Genomic DNA, 22,348 nt, shown 5'->3' with positions numbered 1-22,348 from the left:
GTCACTTTTGAATGTTGGTTGTGCTTTCACACTCGTGGTAGCATGAGACGGACTCTACAACCCACAGAAGTTGTTCAGGTAGTGCAACTCATCCAGGGTGGCACATCAATGCGAGCTGTGGCAAGAAGGTTTGCTGTGTCTGTCAGCGTAGTGTCCAGAGGCTGGAGGCGCTACCAGGAGACAGGCCAGTACACCAGGAGACGTGAAGTGGGCCGTAGGAGGGCAACAACCCAGCAGCAGGACAGCTTCCTCTGCCTTTGTGAAAGGTGGAACAGGAGGAGCACCGGCAGAGCCCTGCAAAATTTCCTCCAGCAGGCCACAAATGTGCATGTGTCTGCACAAACGGTTAGAAACCGACTCCATGAGGGTGGTATGAGGGCCCGACGGCCAAAGATGGGGGTTGTGCTCACAGCCCTACACTGTGCAGAACGCTTGGCATTTGCCACAGAACACCAGGATTGGCAAAGTGGCCACTGGCGCCCTGTGCTCCTCACAGATGAAAGCAGGTTCACACTGAGCACATGTGACAGACGTGACAGAGTCTGGAGACGCCGTGAAGAGCGATCTGCTGCCTGCAACATCCTTCAACATGACCAGTTTGGCAGTGGGTTAGTAATGGTTTGGGGTGGCATTTCTTTGGAGGGCCGCACAGCCCTCCATGTGCTCGCCAGAGGTAGCCTGACTGCCATTAGGTACCGAGATGAGATCCTCAGACCCCTTGTGAAACCATATGCTGGTGCGGTTGGCTCTGGGTTCCTCCTAATGCAGGACAATGCCAGACCTCATGTGGCTGGAGTGTGTCAGTAGTTCCTGCAACATGAAGGCATTGAAGCTATGGACTGGCCCGCCCGTTCCCCAGACCTGAATCTGATTGAGCACATCTGGGACATCATGTCTCGCTCCATCCACCAACGTCACGTTGCACCACAGACTGTTCAGGAGTTGGCGGATGCTTAAGTCCAGGTCTTGGAGGAGATCCCACAGGAGACAATCCGCAACCTCATCAGGAGCATGCCCAGGCATTGTAGGGAGGTCATAAAGGTGCGTGGAGGCCACACACAATACTGAGCCTCATTTTGACTTGTTTTAAGGACATTACATCAAAGTTGGATCAGCCTGTAGTGTGTTTTTCCACTTTAATTTTGGGGGTGACTCCAAATCCAGGCCTCCATTGGTTAATAAACGTGATTTCCATTGATGATTTTTCTGTGATTTTGTTGTCAGCACATTCAACTTTGTACAGAACAAAGTATTCAATGAGAGTATTTCATTCATTTAGATCTAGGATGTGTTATTTCAGTGTTCCCTTAATTTTTTTGAGCAGTATATACAGTACAGACCAAAAGTTTGGACACACCTTCTCATTTAAAGATTTTTCTGTATTTTCATGACTATGAAAATTGTACATTCACACTGAAAGTATCAAAACTATGAATTAACACATGTGGAATTATATACTTATCAAAAAAGTGTGAAACAACTGAAAATATGTCTTATATTCTAGGTTCTTCAAAGTAGCCACCTTTTGCTTTGATGACTGCTTTGCACACTCTTGGCATTCTCTTGATGAGCTTCAAGAGGTAGCCACCGGAAATGGTCTTCCAACAATCTTGAAGGAGTTCCCAGAGATGGTTAGCACTTGATGGCCCTTTTTCCTTCACTCTGCGGTCCAGCTCACCCCAAACCATCTTGATTGGGTTCAGGTCTGGTGACTGTGGAGGCCAGGTCATCTGGCGTAGCACCCCATCACTCTCCTTCTCGGTCAAATAGCCCTTACACAGCTTGGAGGTGTGTTTGAGGTCATTGTCCTGTTGAAAAATAAATGATGGTCCAACTAAAAGCAATCTGGATGGAATAGCATGCCGCTGCAAGATGCTGTGGTAGCCACGCTGGTTCAGTATGCCTTCAATTTTGAATAAATCCCCAACAGTGTCACCAGCAAAGCACCCCCACACCATCACACCTCCTCCTCCATGCTTTACGGTGGGAACCAGGCATGTAGAGTCCATCCGTTCACCTTTTCTGCGTCAAAGACACGGTGGTTGGAACCAAAGATCTCAAATTTGAACTCATCAGACCAAAGCACAGATTTCCACTGGTCTAATGTCCATTCCTTGTGTTCTTTAGCCCAAACAAGTCTCTTCTGCTTGTTGCCTGTTTCCTAGCAGCTATTTTACCATGAAGGCCTGCTGCACAAAGTCTCCTCTTAACAGTTGTTGTAGAGATGTGTCTGCTGCTAGAACTCTGTGTGGCATTGACCTGGTCTCTAATCTGAGCTGCTGTTAACCTGCGATTTCTGAGGCTGGTGACTCGGATAAACTTATCCTCAGAAGCAGAGGTAACTCTTGGTCTTCCTTTCCTGGGGCGGTCCTCATGTGAGCCAGTTTCTTTGTAGCGCTAGATAGTTTTTGCAACTGCACTTGGGGACACTTTCAAAGTTTTCTCAATTTTTCTCTACTGACTGACCTTCATTCATAAACCAGGGGAGGAGTCCTGAGGAGATAATTTGCATATTCCCACTGCATTTTGGGGTAAGTGAAGAGTCTCCGCGAGCTCAAAGAACACTGGATTTTGGCTGTTGGAGCTGAAAAGAGGACATCGGTAAACCAGGGGAGGAGTCCTGAGGAGATAATTTGCATATTTCCACTGCATTTTGGGGTAAGTGAAGAGTCTCCACGAGCTCAAAGAACACTGGATTTTGGCTGTTGGAGCTGAAAAGAGGACATCGGTAAACCGCGCGCGCATTTTGAAGCTTTTTTTTTTAAGCTTTTTTCACTGTTTTCAGAACATTAACAGTAAGAACATGGAAGAGTCTAGGAGCCATTTGGTGAGCTGCATATCCTGCTACATGTTCACAGACTTGCCAGTGGAAAAGCCAAACTTCACATGCCAGAAATGCAAGCTTGCGTCCCTGTTGGAGGAAAAGTTGCGAAATCTAGAAGAGAGGTTAACTACCTTGAAAATCATTAAGGAAGGTGAAGAGTTCTTAGACAGAGCAGAATTATCTCTTCATGATTCAGAAAGAGAAGAAATTCGAACTGCACCTGACGAAACAGAGGAATGGAAGCATGTGACCCACCGAAGCAGGAGGATCGAGAGGCAGTCAGCACCCATACTGCTCAGGAACCAGTACCAGGCTCTCTCGCAGGAGCACCATGAAGAAATACAGCAAGATAAGACTTTGCCAGCAATGAATAACCTTGTAAGCCCTCAGAATCCTCCTGGATGGAGAAAGAAGAATGTTGTGAAGAAAAAACGGAGAGTGGTGGTCATGGGGGATTCCCTGTTAAGAGGAACAGAGGCCGCTATCTGCAGACCAGACATAACCTCAAGAGAAATGTGCTGTCTTCCAGGAGCAAAAATTAAAGATGTGTCTGACAAGATATCAAGACTCTTCAGACCTACAGATCACTACCCATTCCTGCTAATACATGTGGGGACAAATGACACCGCAAGAAAGGACCTGGAAACCATCTGCAGTGACTTTGAAGACTTAGGCAAGAAAGTGAAAGAATTGGGAGCGCAGGTGGTCTTCTCATCCATCCTCCCAGTGGATGGCCATGGAACAATGAGGTGGAATAAGATTCTACAGGTGAACAACTGGCTACGTCGATGGTGCCGTCAACAAGGATTTGGATTTCTGGATCACGGAATGAATTACCTATACGATGGACTACTTGCTAGAGATGGGGTGCACCTTACGAAGACTGGAAAACATGTATTTGGAAGTCGCCTTGCTACACTCATCAGAAGAGCTTTAAACTAGAACAATGTGGGAAGGGAAGCAAAAGGCCAGAAAAAGCCATACAGCTGACAAATACTATTGAGATCTCTGCTACTGGAAGTGGAAAGGAAGAACAAAGACAAAACAATTTAAATAATAAAAATATGGGAGGAAGAGAAACCAATCACAAACTAAAATGTTTTTATACAAATGCACAAAGCATGGGCAACAAACAAGGAGAATTGGAACTACTAATGCAGGAAAAGGAATATGATGTCATTGGAATCACTGAAACTTGGTGGGACGATACACATGATTGGAATAAAAGGCTAAAAGGATACAACTTATTTGCAAGAAACAGACTTGATAAACGAGGAGGAGGTGTTGCATTGTATGTTAGAAAAGCGTATATCTGCACAGAGATGGAAGCTTCAGAGACTGGGAGTTCTGTGGAAACTGTTTGGGTAAGAATACAAGGAGAGAACAACGGAAAGGACACCATTGTAGGCATTTACTACAGGCCACCTGGGCAAGCTGAAGATATGGATGAACTCTTTATGTATCAAATGACCAAGTTCTCCAAAAAATATGACGTAGTGGTCATGGGAGATTTCAACTATCCAGACATTTGTTGGGAATCTCTCTCAAGTAAAACTAACAGGTCAAGCAAATTCTTATCCTCTCTTGCTGACTTTATCTTCCAAAAGGTAGGGGAGAAAACAAGGGGATCTGCTACTTTGGATCTAATCCTTATAAACAGGGAGGAAATGGTTGGAGGTGGTAAAGGTGGCTGGGACCCTAGGAGGCAGCGATCATGCTATTATAGAATTTTGGATAACTAGAGGAGGAAGACATGTGAAGACTCAAACTTCAAGGTTAGATTTTAGAAAGGCAGATTTTAAGAGACTCAGAAAGAGAATAGGAGGGATCCAATGGCTGGATGTCCTTAAGGACAAAAATGTCCAGGAAGGATGGGAAATTTTTAAAAATGAGATTCTCAAAGCACAATCGTTAACAATCCCGAAAAGTAGGAAGAATGGGAAGCATTTAAGGAAACCAGGATGGATGAACACAGAACTTAAACACATGCTAAAAAGAAAGAAAGAAATGTTTATTAAATGGAAAGAGGGAGGCATATCTAAAGAAGATTATAATGCAGTCTGCAGATCCTGCAGGGCACGTATCAGGTTAGCTAAAGCTGACAATGAATTAAGGCTTGCAAGAGATGTCAAAAGCAATAAAAAAGGATTTTGGGGGTATGTCAAAAGTAAAAGAAAAGTCAAAGATGCTATAGGATTTTTACAGGATGAAAATGGAGAAATGGTAAGAGAGGATGTTGAGAAGGCCGAACTTTTTAATTCCTATTTTGCATCTGTTTTCTCTCAGAAAGAAAATGTAACATCAACTGATCTTAACTTGGATTCCTCTGTTCCTTTAAAAGGACAGTGATCTGTAAACAGAAAGATTGTGAGGGAATATTTAGCTAACATAAATGAGTTCAAGTCACCAGGTCCAGATGAATTACACCCCAGAGTACTGAAGGAGATCGTAGAAGAAATTTTAGAACCACTCTCCATAATCTTTGAAAATTCTTGGAGAACAGGAGAAGTCCCAGAAGACTGGAGAAGAGCAAATGTTGTTCCCATCTTCAAAAAGGGGAAGAAGGTGGACCCAGGGAACTATAGGCCGGTGAGTCTGACTTCTATACCAGGAAAGATCTTTGAACAAATTATTAAACAACATGTATGTAAGTACATGGATAAGAATGAAGTGATTAACCAGAGTCAGCATGGGTTTGTAACTAACAAGTCATGTCAGACTAACTTAATTTCCTTCTATGACAGAATCACTGACTGGGTGGATCAGGGAAATGCTGTAGATATAGTATATCTTGACTTCAGCAAAGCATTTGACAAAGTATCTCACATCATCCTTATTGAAAAAATGACCAAGTATGCAATGGACCAGGCAACTGTTAGGTGGATTCATAACTGGCTTAGTGATCGGACTCAAAGGGTGGTTGTAAATGGCTTCACATCCAGCTGGATGAATGTCTCAAGTGGGGTACCACAGGGCTCCGTCCTGGGACCTGTATTGTTCAACATCTTTATCAATGATTTAGATGAAGGAATTGAGGGTAAACTGATTAAATTTGCTGATGACACAAAGCTAGGAGGGATAGCTAATACTAGAGAAGAGAGAGAGAGGATTCAAAAAGACCTAAATAAACTGGAGCAGTGGGCAGCAACCAACAGAATGGTTTTTAACAGGGAAAAATGCAAAGTACTACATCTGGGCAATAAAAATGAAAAAAGCATATACAGAATGGGAGGAATAGAGCTAAGCAACAGTACATGTGAAAAAGACTTAGGTATACTAATAGATCATAGACTGAACATGAGTCAACAGTGTGATGCAGCAGCAAAAAAGGCAAATACAATTCTGGGATGTATTAACAGAAGCATACAGTCTAGATCACGTGAAGTCATTATCGGTCTTTACTCCTCTTTGGTCAGACCTCATCTGGAATACTGTGTACAGTTTAAAAAAGACATAGACAAACTGGAGCAAGTTCAGAGAAGAGCGACCAGAATGGTGACTGGTCTGCAAACCATGTCCTATGAGGAACGGTTGCAGGATTTGGGAATGTTTAGCTTGCAAAAAAGAAGACTGAGAGGAGACTTAATAGCTGTCTACAAATATGTCAAGGGCTGTCACATTGTAGAAGGATCATCTTTATTCTCATTTGCACAAGGAAAGACTAGAAGCAATGGGATGAAACTAAATGGGAGGAGACAGATTAGATATTAGAAAAAACTTTTTGACAGTTAGGGTGATTAATGAGTGGAACAGGCTGCCACGAGAGGTGGTGAGTTCCCCTTCAATGGACGTCTTCAAACAGAGGCTGGACAGACATCTGTCTGAGATGATCTAGTGAATCCTGCTTTGAGCAGGGGGTTGGACCAGATGACCCAGGAGGTCCCTTCCAACTCTACCATTCTATGATTCTATGATTCATTTCTTAAAGTAATGATGGCCACTCATTTTTCTTTACTTAGCTGCTTTTTTCTTGCCATAATACAAATTCTAACAGTCTATTCAGTAGGACTATCAGCTGTGTATCCACCAGACTTCTGCACAACAAAACTGATGGTCCCAACCCCATTTATAAGGCAAGAAATCCCACTTATTAAACCTGACAGGGCACACCTGTGAAGTGAAAACCATTTCCGGTGGCTACCTCTTGAAGCTCATCAAGAGAATGCCAAGAGTGTGCAAAGCAGTCATCAAAGAAAAAGGTAGCTACTTTGAAGAACCTACAATATAAGACATATTTTCAGTTGTTTCACACTTTTTTGTTAAGTATATAATTCTACATGTGTTAATTCATAGTTTTGATGCCTTCAGTGTAAATGTACAATTTTCATAGTCATGAAAATACAGAAGAATCTTTAAATAAGAAGGTGTGTCCAAACTTTTGGTCTGTACTGTATATGTACAGAGTAATCACTGGTGTGGTGAGATATATATATATATATATATATATATATATATATATATATATATATATATATATATATATATATATATATATATATATATATATATATATATATATATATATTAGATATATATATATATCATATTATATATGACTTGCCTAATCTCCAGACAGACAACAGAAAAAAAATTAAATGCTGGGATTTAACCTTTCCAGCCACACCCTTGAGGTGGAGATATGGTGAGCAGGTGTCCCGCCCATCTCACATCTGCTCACAAAAAAAAAAACCAACCCAAGATGGCAGATTAACCTCTTCAGCACCTAACATGCTGGAGGCAAGCTTCTGGGTTTCACATCACGGAAGAAAGCAACCTCCATGACACACATCTCCCCTCACATACATCACCAGTGACCCCGTCACAATATATACACATGCTTTTTTTTGGTTTTACAAATTTCTGATTTTTTTCACTAGTCATATAACAAAATATATACACAAGTATGATATGGCTGTAGTCGTACCGACTTGATGAGTCATGTTGTCAGGTCATTTTTACTGTACAATCCATTCTGTAAAAGCAAAATCTGAAAAACAATGGCGGAATTGCAGTTTTTTTTAACAATTTCTATCCACTTGGATTTTTTCCCATTTTTCAATAAGTTATACGGTAAAATTAATGGTGTCATTCAAAATTACAACTCGCCCTGCAAAAAGCCCCCCCGATACGGGGGGGTATTGTCTTGGTAAAAGGAGAAAAAAAATCGAAAGTTAAGAAATTAAAAATTGTCTGGTCCTGAATGGTTTAATTAATAATGTAAACAGTTTTATCCCATTCACACTTATCCATAAAAATGTTTAGTAGGAAATCATTGAATAGTTTTTTGAGTATTGTACCTTCCATTACATTTGACGAAGCAGGTTCAAGTGCTGAAGGATTATTTTTGTGTCCAACTTTCACAGCTACTGAACTTGAGGCAGTGTTACTCCTAGAAGAAATACAAAACTTTAAGACTGATGGGATGTGAATAGCTGCTTCAAGTCTAAATTTAGCATTAAGTATATATAGTACAAAAACAGTGATGATTTAATATTGACCATTTAAACTTGAAGTTGTTGGGAAAACATCAGAATTGTACTGCCAACTGTAAGGAAATTGTCAGGAAACTGTAAGTACGATAAGGAAATTCATAATCATTCTACAGCAAGAGAAAAATCATGAGATCACAGTTCAAGTGCTTAGTCTTGCTATTGACCATATAATACATTATAATTATTATGACTGCTTGTCTCTAGGTGATATTGACCACTTATTCCATTAGCTCTAACTCATCACAGCTCAAAAATAGGGCAAGTACCAAAATCCTGGGAGCCAAATCAGAAAAATCTGCCCACAAAGAAGCAGCATGTACTTCAGCCATCTGCCACCAGCACACAAAGCTTGGACATATACTTTCAGTGTCATTCTTCAATGCCAATAGCCAAATTAACCAAGAAGTAGATAGCAACACACTATACTTCTACTCCCAGCTTCTCTCCTACAGCAGATTTTCTTCACACCGCTCAAAGCTCTCCATCTGTCTCCTAACATCAACATACTCTAGTGACTTTCAATTCTCTGACCCTAGTATTATAATTTCCAGCCGCTGTTTTAAGCCATTTCTGGTGCCGCGCTGGTCGCGCTCCGCCATCTTGTGACTGCAGCTTTTTATTATCCGGAAGTCAGAAGTTACGGTCACAAGCTCTCAATGTATTTCTATGAGAACCTCATTCTGGACTCATTCTGGCTCTCAAACTTATACCGAGTCGTGATTTCCGGATCACCCACCAAACAATGGAGCGATCTGGCAGGTCTGGAGTCTGATGGAGACCAACAGCAGCGACGCCGATAACAGGAGAAGACGGCAGCTGGTAAGTATGAGACTAAGTGCAAGGAACTGAGATTAGTAACACTACTCTAGTGGTAACATAAAAAAAGCCAGAGGGGTGCTTTAACAATGCATCTACAATACTCAGCGCTAAGTACTGTCTAAGACAATGGAAGGGTTTTGTTAAACTGCACCTTTTTCTAAACAAAGTGCACAAAGGCAGCATAGCAACTGCAATTCCTAAGGTCATAAAGGGGGCAAGTTCACAGGTGGAGCATGGAGCAGACCAGGAAGCCATCAATGCCTCATCAGCAAGTCACATTACTAAAAGGGTCATTCCCTCAGTGCAAAGATTATACACCTCTTAAGACGAGATGTTGCTTCATGCTACACTATAGCCCTATGGCCCATTTGCCTCACACGCCTGTTCGTCAGGTTCCTCTAATAATTTGGGGGCTTTGCCATTTCTAAACCAATTGGAAACAGATGGAGAACACCCATGAGGTAAACTGTCTGATATGTAATATGTTGATAACACTGGCTGCAGCATTTTCACCAGTTTTACACTCTGCAGAACATGTCTCTTAATTTGCAAAGGATTGGGGCGAGCAAATGACGAATTGGGAGTGGGGAATGGGGAGAGCAAATAATGAATTGAGGGTGAGGGAGAGCAAATAATTATGAATTGAGGGTGGGGGACAGAAAATGAATTGAAGGTGGGGAGAGCAAATTATGACTTTAGGGTGGAGGGGGAGAGCAAATGATCATGAACTGGGAGTGGCGGGGGGGGTGGGGGAGTAAATTTTGATGACGTGGGGGTAGGAGAGACATGACAAAATGAATTGGGGCGTAGGGGGGCATGTAAATATAATGAATCAGGAGAGTGGGGTGCGTTGAGGATGACGGAGTGTGACTGGTAATGAATTGGGGTAAAGAGTACAAATTCTAATTGTGCTGCCCAGCTCTTTGTTTGAAAAGACTTTCAGCCATTTGGGCATTACCTAATGTTACATGATTATTGTATTGTTGTACTTTTCTGCCATCTACTGGCCGTTGTTATAATGCTGTATGTTATAACATGCATTATTCCTGTGTTTTACCCACAACACCTTTCGGTCTGTAACTCCTATCTCCGGCTCCTCACTTCCTACTTCATCACATCCATCTTGACTACACATGCTGCAGGACTGGAGAAAGGAATCTCTTGTTACCACTTTACCTGGCGCTTCTAATACCTACAATTCCTACCCTTTCCTCATCCTTCACCTTCCCTCATCTTGCCTCATCAAGAACTGTAAATAAATCTGTTGAATTCACCATCACTGTATCATCATTCTGGATTACCACGTGCAGTTCATGAGGAACAGGAGCGCAGGTCAGTGAGTTGACGTTATATGCCATTGCTTATACAGAGATCAGTGTCACATCCCTCAGACACATATCACCCCACGTACATCGGTGGCAGAATACTAATTAATTTATATATGTATTAGGTGGGTAAAGTGGCTATTTATAGTTAGTGGGGGCACAGTGGTGGATTACAATTCATATTTGGAATGGTGGGTTGCATAATAAATAATTATATATTAATGGTGGTTGCACGTCTGTATTCAGCTGTGTAGTGTAGAAGTTGGGGAATGTGCTCTAGATAACTTATTTTAAGAAGACACGAGTTCTGGCTGGAAGAAGTGATGGCGGTATATGCTGGATGAAAGAGAAAAGCGAAGATGAAGAACTTCAACTAGAGACATCACTGGTGTGTCAGTGTGTTATCTGTACACTGACACTATACACTATATACTATGTACAGAGCTCCTGTGTATAATGTCACTGATGATCCCTGTATTACCTGTACACTATATACAGAGCTCGTGTGTATAATGTCACTGGTGATCACTGTATTACCTGTACACTGACACTATACACCTTATACTATGTACAGAGCGCCTGTCTATAATGGCACTTATGGTAATATTAGTATTGTGTTTTTTTTATTGATGATCAGTATTATAGTATTCGGTCACTATGTGGTGGCAATATGTGGTCCAGTCACGGTGTGGAGGTATTTGTTCCTTGTATGTGGTATTATTCAGTCACTGTAGTGGTAATATGTGGTCTAGTCATTGATCCTCGCATGTGGTATTATTGGGTCACTATGTGGTGGTAATATGTGGTCAGGCCATGGTATGACCGTATTTGTCCCTTGTATGTGGTATTATTCGGCCACTTTTTGCTGGCAATATGTGATCTGGTCATGGTGTGACGTATTTGTCCCTTGTATGTAATATTATTGGTCATTTAAAAAAATTTAATGTGACACATTACCTTAACCCCTTTCCGACGAGGTCAGTAATAGTATGTAGCTGCGCCCTGGGCCTTATGGACCAGCTAAATACTATTAAGCGTGCTACGATTGCGTCCACACACAAGCGGTGCGGGGCGATTGGCGCCCTGTGTTAGCTGATAGTACCGGGTGTCAGCTGTGACAATGTGCTGGGAGCGGTCCCACACTGCTTCAAGCACATTAACCCCTGAAATGCTGCGATTGAAGTCGATCGCAGCATTCCGGTGGCAAGGGGAAGTAAGCACAAATAACTACCTCCGCTCCGGCGTTCGGCGCTGTCTGAGCCAAGTCCCGGATGTCGTCATGGATGACCTGATGTCGTCATGAAGACATCAGGGTCACCAGACAGCAGGAAGTTATGTAGATCGCGCTCAGAGATGCTGCTGCAGCATTTCTATGCTATGCGAGCGATCAGGGTTAAAAAAGTCAAAGTCCAATAGTGGGACAATGTGTAAAAGTAAAAAAAAAACAGAAAGTGAAAAAATGTATTTTGTAAAAATATAAAAAAAATATGAAAAAATAATAAAAATATACCCATAAATAAATAAATAATGAAAAAAAAACAAAAAAAACAATAAAAGTACACATATTTGGTATCGCCGCGTCTGGAGCGACCTGACCTATAAAACTGTCCCACTAGTTAACCCCTTTAGTGAACACGGTAAAAAAATAAAGAATGAAGCAAAAACCGATACTTAATCATCATACCGCCAAACAAAAAATGGAGTAAAACGCGATCAAAAAGACTAATGTAAATAAAAATGGTACTGCTGAAAACGTCATCTCGTCACGCAAAAAAAGCCGCCATACAGCTCCAACAGCCAAAAAATAAACGTTATAGCTCTCAGAATAAAGCGATACAAAAAAATTAATTTTATTATGTAAAAGCGCTAAAACATAAAAAAAAAAGATATAAATGTGGTACCGCTGTAAAAGTACTGACCCGAAGAATAAAGCTGCCTTATCAATTTTACCACACGCGGAACGGCATGCGTGTGGGCGGCGTTTCACAGCGTGTCACAGCCCAGTATCCACTGCACGCTTTCCCTCTCTCCTCCGCTTTTATTAACCGCAAGCTCACACTGGATACTGGGCTGTGACGTGCGGTGAAACACTGCCCACAGCCCAGTCAAACAGGTGGGGTGTGTGCCACTGGGTTCTGCTTGGGTGAATCCAGGAAATCCGGAAGTTTTCGTGACATCAAAAGATGTCAGCAGCTTCTGCAGCCCGGGTCACGTGATGCGGCCTGAGCGAGCAGCGGTTGCACCGCTCACAGGCACATATGGCAGCAGAAGGTATTTACAAAAATACACTGCTCAAAAAATAGGAACACTTAACCCCTTTACCCCCGAGGGTAGTTTGCATGTTAATGACCGGGCCAATTTTTACAAATCTGACCACTGTCACTTTATGAGGTAATACCTCTGGAACGCTTCAACGGATCCCGCCGATTCTTAGAATGTTTTTTCATGACATATTGTACTTCATGATAGTGGTAAAATTTCTTCGATATCACTTGCGTTTATTTGTGAAAAAAATGGAAATTTGGCGAAAATGTTGAAAATTTCACAATTTTCACAATTTGAATTTTCATGCCCTTAAATCAGAGAGATATGTCACACAAAATAGGTAATAAATAACATTTCCCACACGTCTACTTTACATCAGCACAATTTTGGAACCAAAATTTGTTTTTATTAGGGAGCTATAAGGGTTAAAAGTTGACCAGCGATTTCTCATTTTTACAACTAAATTTACAAAACCATTTTTTTTTTTAGGTACCACATCATATTTGAAGTGACTTTTCATGACAGAAAATACCCAAAAGTGACACCATTATAAACTGCACCCCTCAAGGTGCTCAAAACCACATTCACGAAGTTTATTAACCCTTCAGATGCTTCTCCAGAATTTTTGGAAACGGGAAGAAAAAAATGAACATTTAACCTTTTTCACAAAAATGTTACTTTAGACCTCAATTTTTTTTATTTTTGCAGGAGTAACAGGAATAAATGGACCCCAAAATTTGTTGTGCAATTTCCCCTGAGCAAGCAGTTACTCTATTTGTTGGGGGAAAACCACTGATTGGGAGCACGTTAGAGTTCGGGAGGAAAGGAGCGCCATTTGACTTTTTGAATGTAAAATTTGCTTGAATAGTTAGCGGACGCCATGTTGCGTTTAGAGAGCCCCTGATGTGCCTAAACAGTGGAAACCCCCCACAAGTGACACCATTTTGGAAACTAGACCCGTCAGGGAACTTATCTACATGTGTGGTGAGCACCTTGAACCCCCAGGTGCTTCACAGAAGTTTAGAACATGGAGCCGTGAAAATAAAATAAAAAAAAAAAATCAAACTTCTTCCACAAAAATGATCTTTTAGCCCTAAATTTTTTATTTTCACAAGGATAAGAGGAGAAAATGCAACCTAAAAACTGTTGTGCAATTACTCCTGAGTACGCCAATACCCCATATGTGGGGAAAATACACTGTTTGGGCGCAGGTCAGGGTTCAGAAGGGAAGGAGCACTGTGTGACTTGTTGAAAGCAAAATTGGCTGGAATCAAGAGCGGACGCAATGTTGCATTTCGGGAGCCCCTGATGTGCCTAAATAGTGGAAACCCCCCACTATGGACTTCATTTTGGAAACTAGACCCCTCAAGGATTTTATCAAGGGGTATAGTGTACATTTTGAACCCAGAGGTACGATAGAATTTGATAACATTAGGTTATCATATTGAATAAGTTGTCATTAGTCTTGAGCGCAAGTGCTCGCTACTTGAGTTTGCATCGGGTACTCAGGTATGCACCATGTATCAAGGGTGCTCGAGTGACATGTTCGAGTCCCCTCCCCGCATGTTTCACAGTTGTTAGACACCCAAATAAAAACATGCAGGGATCGCTCGTGCAAGGCAGGCGATCCCAGCAATGTTTTTTTTTGCCCGCGAAGCATATGGGGCGGAAACTCGAGCAAGTCACTCGAACAACCGCGATACTCAGTGCATACCCGAGCACCCGATGCAAACTCCAGTAGTAAGCACTTGCGCTCAACACTGGTCGCCATATCGTCATCATTTTTTTTTCTTTACTTTTGAAAAAATCCCGACCCTAACTCTAACACCAACCCTAGAGTTTATTTTTTTTACGCCGTTCCTCGTGTGGTATAAGTGATTAGACGACTTTATTCTTTAGGTCAGTGTGATTACAGCGATACAAGATTAACATCGGGTTTTTATGATTGTCAGCTGTCACACACTAAAAGACGCTTTTTTTTTTTACAAAGACTAGTTTTTGCTACGCCATATTTTGAAAGCTATAATTTTTCCATATTTTGGCCGACAAGAGGGCTTGTGTTTTGCGTGATGAGTTGACGTTTTTATTGGTACCATTTTCAGGCACGTGATATGTTTTAATCGCTTTCTATTCCGATTGTTGGGAGGCAGAATAAACAAAACAGCAATTTCGGAATTGTGTTTTTGTTTTTTATACCGTTCCACGTGTGGTAAAATTGATAAGGCAGCTTTATTCTCCGGGTCAGTACGTTTACAACGGTACCTCATTTATATAGTTTTTTGATGTTTTGGAGCTTTTACACAAAAATATTTTCTAGAAAAAAGAATTTTTTTGGATTGCTTTATTCTGAGAGCTATAACTTTATTTTTCAGACGATTGAGCTGTATGGCGGCTTGTTTTTTTGCGGGACAAGATGACTTTTTCAGAGGTACCATTTTTATTCACATTCATCTTTTTGATCGCGTGTTATTCCATTTTTTGTTTGGCGGTATGATAAAGCATTGTTTTTTGCTAGGTTTTTTTTATTTATTTTTATCGCGCTCAGTAAAGATGTTAACTAGTGAGACAGTTTTGTAGGTCAGGTCATTCTGGACACGGCAATACCAAATGTGTGTACTTTTATTGTTTATTGTTTTGTTTTTTTCATACTAAATAAATATTATGGGTACAATATATTTTTATTTTTTGGGGATTATTTATTTTTTTCATTTTATTTTTAGATTTTTACCATTCTTTTTTTTTTTTTTTTTCTTTCTGCACCAGCCTACACTTTTTTTTTACATTTACACATTGTCCCACTATGGGACTTTCAGTTTTTGCAGGCTGATCGGCAATATAGCATAGAGAGCAGCAGCTCCCTATGCCATGCCTGCCTGTTAGCGCTGCACAGTTACTTTGGTCATGCACTGCGCGTGACCAAAGTAACTTCCTGCCTCCTGGTGACCCGGATGTTGTCATGACGACATCGGGTCATCATAACAACATCCGGGAGCCGCCGCAGAGATCGCTGGATGCCGGAGAGGAGGCAAGTACCGGCGCTTACCTCCCCCCTTGTACCCGCAATGCTGCAATCGACTTCGATAGCAGCATTGCGGGGGCTAATGTGCCGGGAGCGGTGCGGGACCCCTCCTGGCACATAGCACCGGGTGTCAGCTGTGACAATCAGCTGACACCCGGCGGCGATCGCCCCGCACCGCTTCTGTGCGGCCACGATCGCATTATGCGTAATAGTACGTAGCTGGTCCATAAGTCCCAGGGCGCAGATACGTGCTATTACTGACTTGATCTGAAAGGGGTTAAACAAAACAATGTAACTCCAAGTCAATTACACTGTGAAATCAACCTGTCCAGTTATGAAGCAACACTGACTGTTCCATTTGCACAACAGCAGGAGAAATTGATTCACAGACAGCCAGTAGAAACTGTAGGCAATTAACAAGACACCTCCTATAAAAAGGAGTGGTTCTGCAAGTGGAAACCACAGACCATTTCTCTGTTCTCATCCTTTTTGGCTGTTATTTTGGTCACTTTTGAAATTTTGTCATTGCTCTCACCCCTAAAGGTACAGTAGCATGAGGCGGTGTCTACAGTACAACCCACAGAAGTTGCTCAGGTAGTGCAGCTCATCCAGGATGCCACATCAATGCGAGCTGTGGCAAGAAGGGTAGCTGTGTCTTTCAGCAGTGTCCAGAGAATGGAGCAAATACCAAGAGACAGGCCAGTACACCAGGAGATGTGGAGGGGGCTGTAGGAAGGCAACAACCCAGCAGAAGGACAAATACCTTCTCCTTTGTGCAAGAAGGAACAGGAGGAGTAGTGCCAGAGCCCTGAAAAATGACCTCCAGCAGGCCACGAACATCCATGCGTCTGCTCAAACTGTCAGAAACAGACTCCATGAGGGTGGTATCAGAGCCCAACGTCCACAAGTGTGTGTTGTGCTTACAGCCCAACACTGTGCAAGGAGATTGGCATTTGCCAGAGAACACCAGATTGGCAGATTCGACATTGGCGCCCTGTGCTCTTCATGGATGAGAATGGGCTCACACTGAGCACATGTGACAGAGGCTGAAGACGCCATGGTGAATGTTCTGCTGCCTGCAACATCCTCCAGCACAACTGGTTTGGCAGTGGGTCAGTAATGGTGTGGGGAGGCATTCATTTGGAGGGCCGCACGACGCTTCATGTGCTAGCCAGAGGTACCCTGACTGCCATTAGGTACCGGGATGAGATCCTCAGACCCATTGTGAGATCAGAAGCAGGTGCAGTGGTCCCTGGCTTACTTCTGATGCATGACAATGCTAGGCCTCATGTGGCTGAAGTGAGTCAGCAGTTCCTGCATGATGAAGGCATTGATGCTTTATACTGGCATGCCCGTTTCCCAGACCTGAATCCAATCATGAACATCTGAGACATCATGTCTCATTCCATCCACCAACGCCGCATTGCACCACAGACTGTCCAGGAGTTGACTGATGCTTTAATCCCGGTCTGGGAGGAGATCCCTCAGAACATCCGCCGCCTTATCAGGAGCCTGCCCAGGTGTTGAAGGGAGGTCATACAGGCATGTGGAGGCCACAAGCACTACTGAGTATCATTTTCTTGTCTTGAGGCATTTCCACTGAAGTTGGATCAGCCTGTAAATTGATTTTCCATCTTGATTTTGAGTATCATTCCAAATCCAGACCTCCATGGGATATTAATTTTGATTTACATTGATCATTTTTTAACGTTTTATTGTTCTCAACGCATTCCACTATGTAATGAATAGAGACTTGCAACTGGAATATTTCATTCAGTGATATCTAGCAGGGCTGTGGAGTCGGAGTCGTGGAGTCGGAGTCTGTGTCCATTTTGGTGGAGTCGGTGTAAAATGGACCAACTTCAACTCCTAAAATATATAATAAATTGGGTACAGAAGTTCAATGTAGTTTGTGGGGAATATTTTTTTTCATAATAATTTGGGAAAGTTATGAAATGTCCTATAAATGTCTGTCCTATTCCTGATCTAAGGGTCTAGACTTTTAGCTGAGATGAATCTGTGCTACAGTAAATTAATCACTTAAACATGAGCCATGTATGAGGGAGTCGGAGTTGAGGGGTCAGAGTCGGTGTCAAGGAAATTGAGGAGTCGGTGGTTTGGCTTAGCGACTCCACAGCCCTGATATCTAGGATGTGGTATTTTAGTGTTGCATTTATTTTTTTGAGTAGTGTACTTATTTAAAAGGTGTAAATCGATGGGCACATTATACAATGCAGTGGACCACCTCTTTAAAGGCATCAGTCTTCGGGCGTCGCTTCTATAGATTGAAAATGAACCTGAACATAGTGTAAACAGCCAATTTATTTACTAAAGTTACTATTTTACTCTCAGAAGAAATCAAAAGCAGAACTTTAGAACAGAATACAAGCTGGCATAGTCTCATATCTTGTCTGGCTTTGGGTTCCGCCCCTCTGGCCTATTCTTTTGAAGCATTGTAAAAAGCCAAGAGGATGAAACCCTGGCTCAGGTGCGATATGAGTACATCTGTTCCTGGTCAGGAGCGGATCACATCAAGCTTTGTATTTTGTGTGAGAAGCGGACATACTACTTGTATTTTGAGGCTTTGCGGGAAAATTAAGTTTGTGCTTTCAGCCCAAGAGTTTAAACCAGCTCCATGCTATACTACATGTCTTATCAATTCTATTAGTTTTTAAAGGGAATTTGTCAGCAGATTTTTGCTACCCAATATATGAGGAACCTGATCTAGGGACAGAGATCCTGATTCCAGCAATGTAACACTTACTAGACTGCTTGCTGGAGTTTTGATAAAATCACTGTTTTATCTGCTGTAGATCTACCAGATCTCTGAATGCTGATCTCAATATACCTCTGCTCCAGGGCCGGCTCCAGGTTTTTCTGGGCCCCGGGCGAAAGAGTCTCAGTGCGCCCCTTTAGCACATACCACGATTCATGATGCAGAGAAATATATATATATAGTACACAGGTCCCAGGCTGTCCCTTCATCCTTCACATATGCAAACATGCGCGCGCACACACACACACACACACACACACACACAGTACGCAGACACGCACACACATACACACATGAACATGGTACACAGATATACACACAATATGCAGACACGCACTGATACATACACATTTGAACATATTCTTAAAAACACATTTAAAACAGACATAAATATATATACACTGACATACACAGACATTCACATCATACATAAGAAATATTTTTTAGATGGGGATTGGGAAAGCTCGCTCACCTGCCCCCTGGCCTGTGTGCCGTCCAGCTCCTCAGTCATGTGGCAGTGCAGGGCCTCAGGCGTGTCACATGGCCCTGGACCATCAGGGGGGCCCACTCGCAGGGCCCGGGCCGCTTCCCTGGCATCTGTGCAGGGCCGCCGGTGCTGTTCAATCCCTGCTCTGCTACATGCAGCAGCAGCAGTGTGCGGTCAGTGTGCTGCTGCTCCACCAATCAGGCCCAGTGCTGTCACTTTCCAGACATGGCCGCGCGCTGTGTCTGGTAGTAATGACGCGGCAGGTGCGACACACAAGCACAATTAAAGGCGCACTGTCGCCCCTGTGTGTCATTACTACCAGAAACAGCCGCACTGCGCACAGCGCGCGGCCATGTCTTGAAAGTGACAGCACTGGGTCTGATTGGTGGAGCAGCAGCACACTGACCGCACACTGCTGCAGCATGAAGCAGAGCAGGGCTTGAACAGCACCGGCGGCCCTGCACAGATGCCAAGGAGGAAGCGGCCCGGGCCCCGATAACAAGTGGGCCCCCCTGATGGTCCAGGGCCCCGGCACTTGCCCGGGTACTGACGCCGGCCCTGCTCTGCTCACAGCACCAATTATCAGCTTTCTGTGTACACTGTGCATAGGCAGAAAGACACCAGTGGTGGGAGTAGCTCATGAACATGGAGGACTACTTGACAGCAGGTTTACTAGTCCCCTAGTGATAATCTTCTGCTGATAAAACAGTGATTTTATCAAAGCTGCAGCACCCATTAAAGTAAGTGATATTTCGCTGGAGTCAGGGTTTCGTCTCTAAATTATGGTGCTTTCAGATTAGGTAGCAAGAACTTGGTGACAGACTCCCTTTAAATACATGTTGGTCTTGCAGGTAGTAAGCCTTCATACACTGCACTCTGTGGAATTCATTGATTTTTTTCCACTAATACGAATTATCATTCTAGTATTAACTAGAGGGCTGTGTTTGCTTTTTTCCCTTTTGCTATTGCTTCTACAGGCATACAGTCTTGTACTCTATGTGAATTTTACGTATAACCCCTAAGTACACTGCTCAAAAAAATAAAGGGAACACTTAAACAACAGAATATAACTCCAAGTAAATCAAACTTCTGTGAAATCAAACTGTCCACTTAGGAAGCAACATTGATTGACAATCAATTTCACAGGCTGTTGTGCAAATGGAATAGACAATAGATGGAAATTATTGGCAATTATCAAGACACACAATAAAAGAGTGGTTCTGCAGGTGGGGACCACAGACCACATCTCAGTACCAATGCTTTCTGGCTGATGTTTTGGTCACTTTTGAATGTTGGTTGTGCTTTCACACTCGTGGTAGCATGAGACGGACTCTACAACCCACAGAAGTTGCTCAGGTAGTGCAGCTCATCCAGGATGGCACATCAATGCAAGCTGTGGCAAGAAGGTTTGCTGTGTCTGTCAGCGTAGTGTCCAGATGCTGGAGGTGCTACCAGGAGACAGGCCAGTACAACAGGAGACATGGAAGGGGCCGTAGGAGGGCAACAACCGAGCAGCAGGACCGTTACCTCCGCCTTTGTGCAAGGAGGAACAGGAGGAGCACTGCCAGAGCCCAGCAAAATGACCTCCAACAGGCCACAAATGTGCATGTGTCTGCACAAATGGTTAGAAACCAACTCCATGAGGGTGGTATGAGGGCCCGACGTCAACAGATGGGGATTGCGCTCACAGCCCAACACCGTGCAAGACGCTTGGCATTTGCCACAGAACACCAGGATTGGCAAAGTCGCCACTGGCGCCCTGTGCTCTTCACAGATGAAAGCAGGTTCACACTGAGCACATGACAGAGTCTGGGGACACCATGGAGAGTGATCTGCTGCCTGCAACATCCTTCAGAATGACCAGTGTAAAAGGGCCGGGAGGTGGAACCTCTGAGCTGCAATACAAAGGGGAAGTCCTTGTAAGGAAGCGGGTGACTCCCAGGGAAGGAAAACAGGTAGCCACAACAAGTGACGGGGACAGCCTCCGGGTAAGCAAGCAGGTGGTCACGGCAAGTGATGGGGACAGTCTCTGGGTAGACAGGCAGGTGGTCACGGCAAGTGACGGGGACAGCCTCTGGGTAGACAGGCAGGTGGTCACGGCAAGTGACGGGGACAGTCTCTGGGTAGACAGGCAGGTGGTCACGGCAAGTGACGGGGACAGTCTCTGGGTAGACAGGCAGGTGGTCACGGCAAGTGACGGGGACAGTCTCTGGGTAGACAGGCAGGTGGTCACGGCAAGTGACGGGGACAGTCTCTGGGTAGACAGGCAGGTGGTCACGGCAAGTGACGGGGACAGTCTCTGGGTAGACAGGCAGGTGGTCACGGCAAGTGACGGGGACAGTCTCTGGGTAGACAGGCAGGTGGTCACGGCAAGTGACGGGGACAGTCTCTGGGTAGACAGGCGAGGCGGATACCTGACAGGTAACTGGCGGGCACTCCCAGGTGAGCGGGCTGACGGAGACAGCAGGTAACAGGCAGGTAACTGGTGGATGCTCCCAGGTGAGCGATCTGACAGACGAGGCAGGTGACAGGCAGGTGACAGGCAGGTAACTGGTGGACGCTCCCAGGTAAGCTGTCTGACAGACGAGGCAGGTGACAGGCAGGTAACTGGTGGACCCTCCCAGGTGAGCGGTCTGACAGACGAGGCAGGTGACAGGCAGGTAACTGGAGGATAACGGGCTGGTAGGTAGGACGAGAAGTCAGGCTAGCAGCGGGACCTGAGGGCTGAAGCACAGGAAGACACAGTGCAAACAACTTTGCTCGGGCACCTCCATTTTGGAGGAGGTGCCTTATATATGGGAGAGTCTTTGGCAATTGGCCGGGGACTCCTTAGGACGGCGCGCGCGGCCCCTTTAAGAGAGAGGGAGCGCACGCGCGCCCTAACCACAGTGCCTGGGGAGCAGCGCGCGCTGCCAGCAGCGCGGGAGGAGGACGCCGAGCACGGAGCAGAGAGGTGAGGGGAACGGCGTCTTTGCTTAGCAGGGGGCAGAGATGCCAATGCTACAACCGGTTTGGCAGTGGGTCAGTAATGGTGTGAGGTGACATTTCTTTGGAGGGCCACACAGCCTTCCATGTGCTCGCCAGAGGTAGCCTGACCATATGGTGGTGTGGTTGGCCCTGGGTTCCTCCTAATGCAGGACAATGCCAGACCTCATGTGGCTGGAGTGTGTCAGCAGTTCCTGCAAGATGAAGGCATTGAAGCTATGGACTGGCCTGCCTGTTCCCCAGACCTGAATCTGATTGACCACATCTGGGACATCATGTGTCACTCCATCCACCAACGTCACGTTGCACCACAGACTGTACAGGAGTTGGCGGATGCTTTAGTCTTTAGTCCAGGT

The 22,348-nt window shown here is 44.0% G+C and overlaps 1 protein-coding gene across 4 annotated transcripts in view; it reads right to left on the bottom strand.

Annotated features, from left to right (window-relative positions):
- The window catches only part of DCAF6 (DDB1 and CUL4 associated factor 6), a 287,738-nt gene that overhangs the window by 120,070 nt on the left and 145,320 nt on the right, over positions 1–22,348 (bottom strand). For all 4 annotated transcript variants that reach the window (XM_073666525.1, XM_073666526.1, XM_073666527.1 and 1 more), the window contains one exon: positions 8,122–8,213. In XM_073666525.1, coding sequence (XP_073522626.1) covers positions 8,122–8,213 — 92 coding nt within the window. The remainder of the gene's footprint in view (positions 1–8,121; positions 8,214–22,348) is intronic.

Source organism: Phyllobates terribilis, unplaced genomic scaffold, assembly GCF_046119375.1.
Source record: "Phyllobates terribilis strain yellow unplaced genomic scaffold, ASM4611937v1 Scaffold_2__4_contigs__length_985480577, whole genome shotgun sequence".
NCBI classification, from domain to species: Eukaryota; Metazoa; Chordata; class Amphibia; order Anura; family Dendrobatidae; genus Phyllobates; species Phyllobates terribilis.
This window is presented reverse-complemented; position numbering and strand designations above follow the sequence as displayed.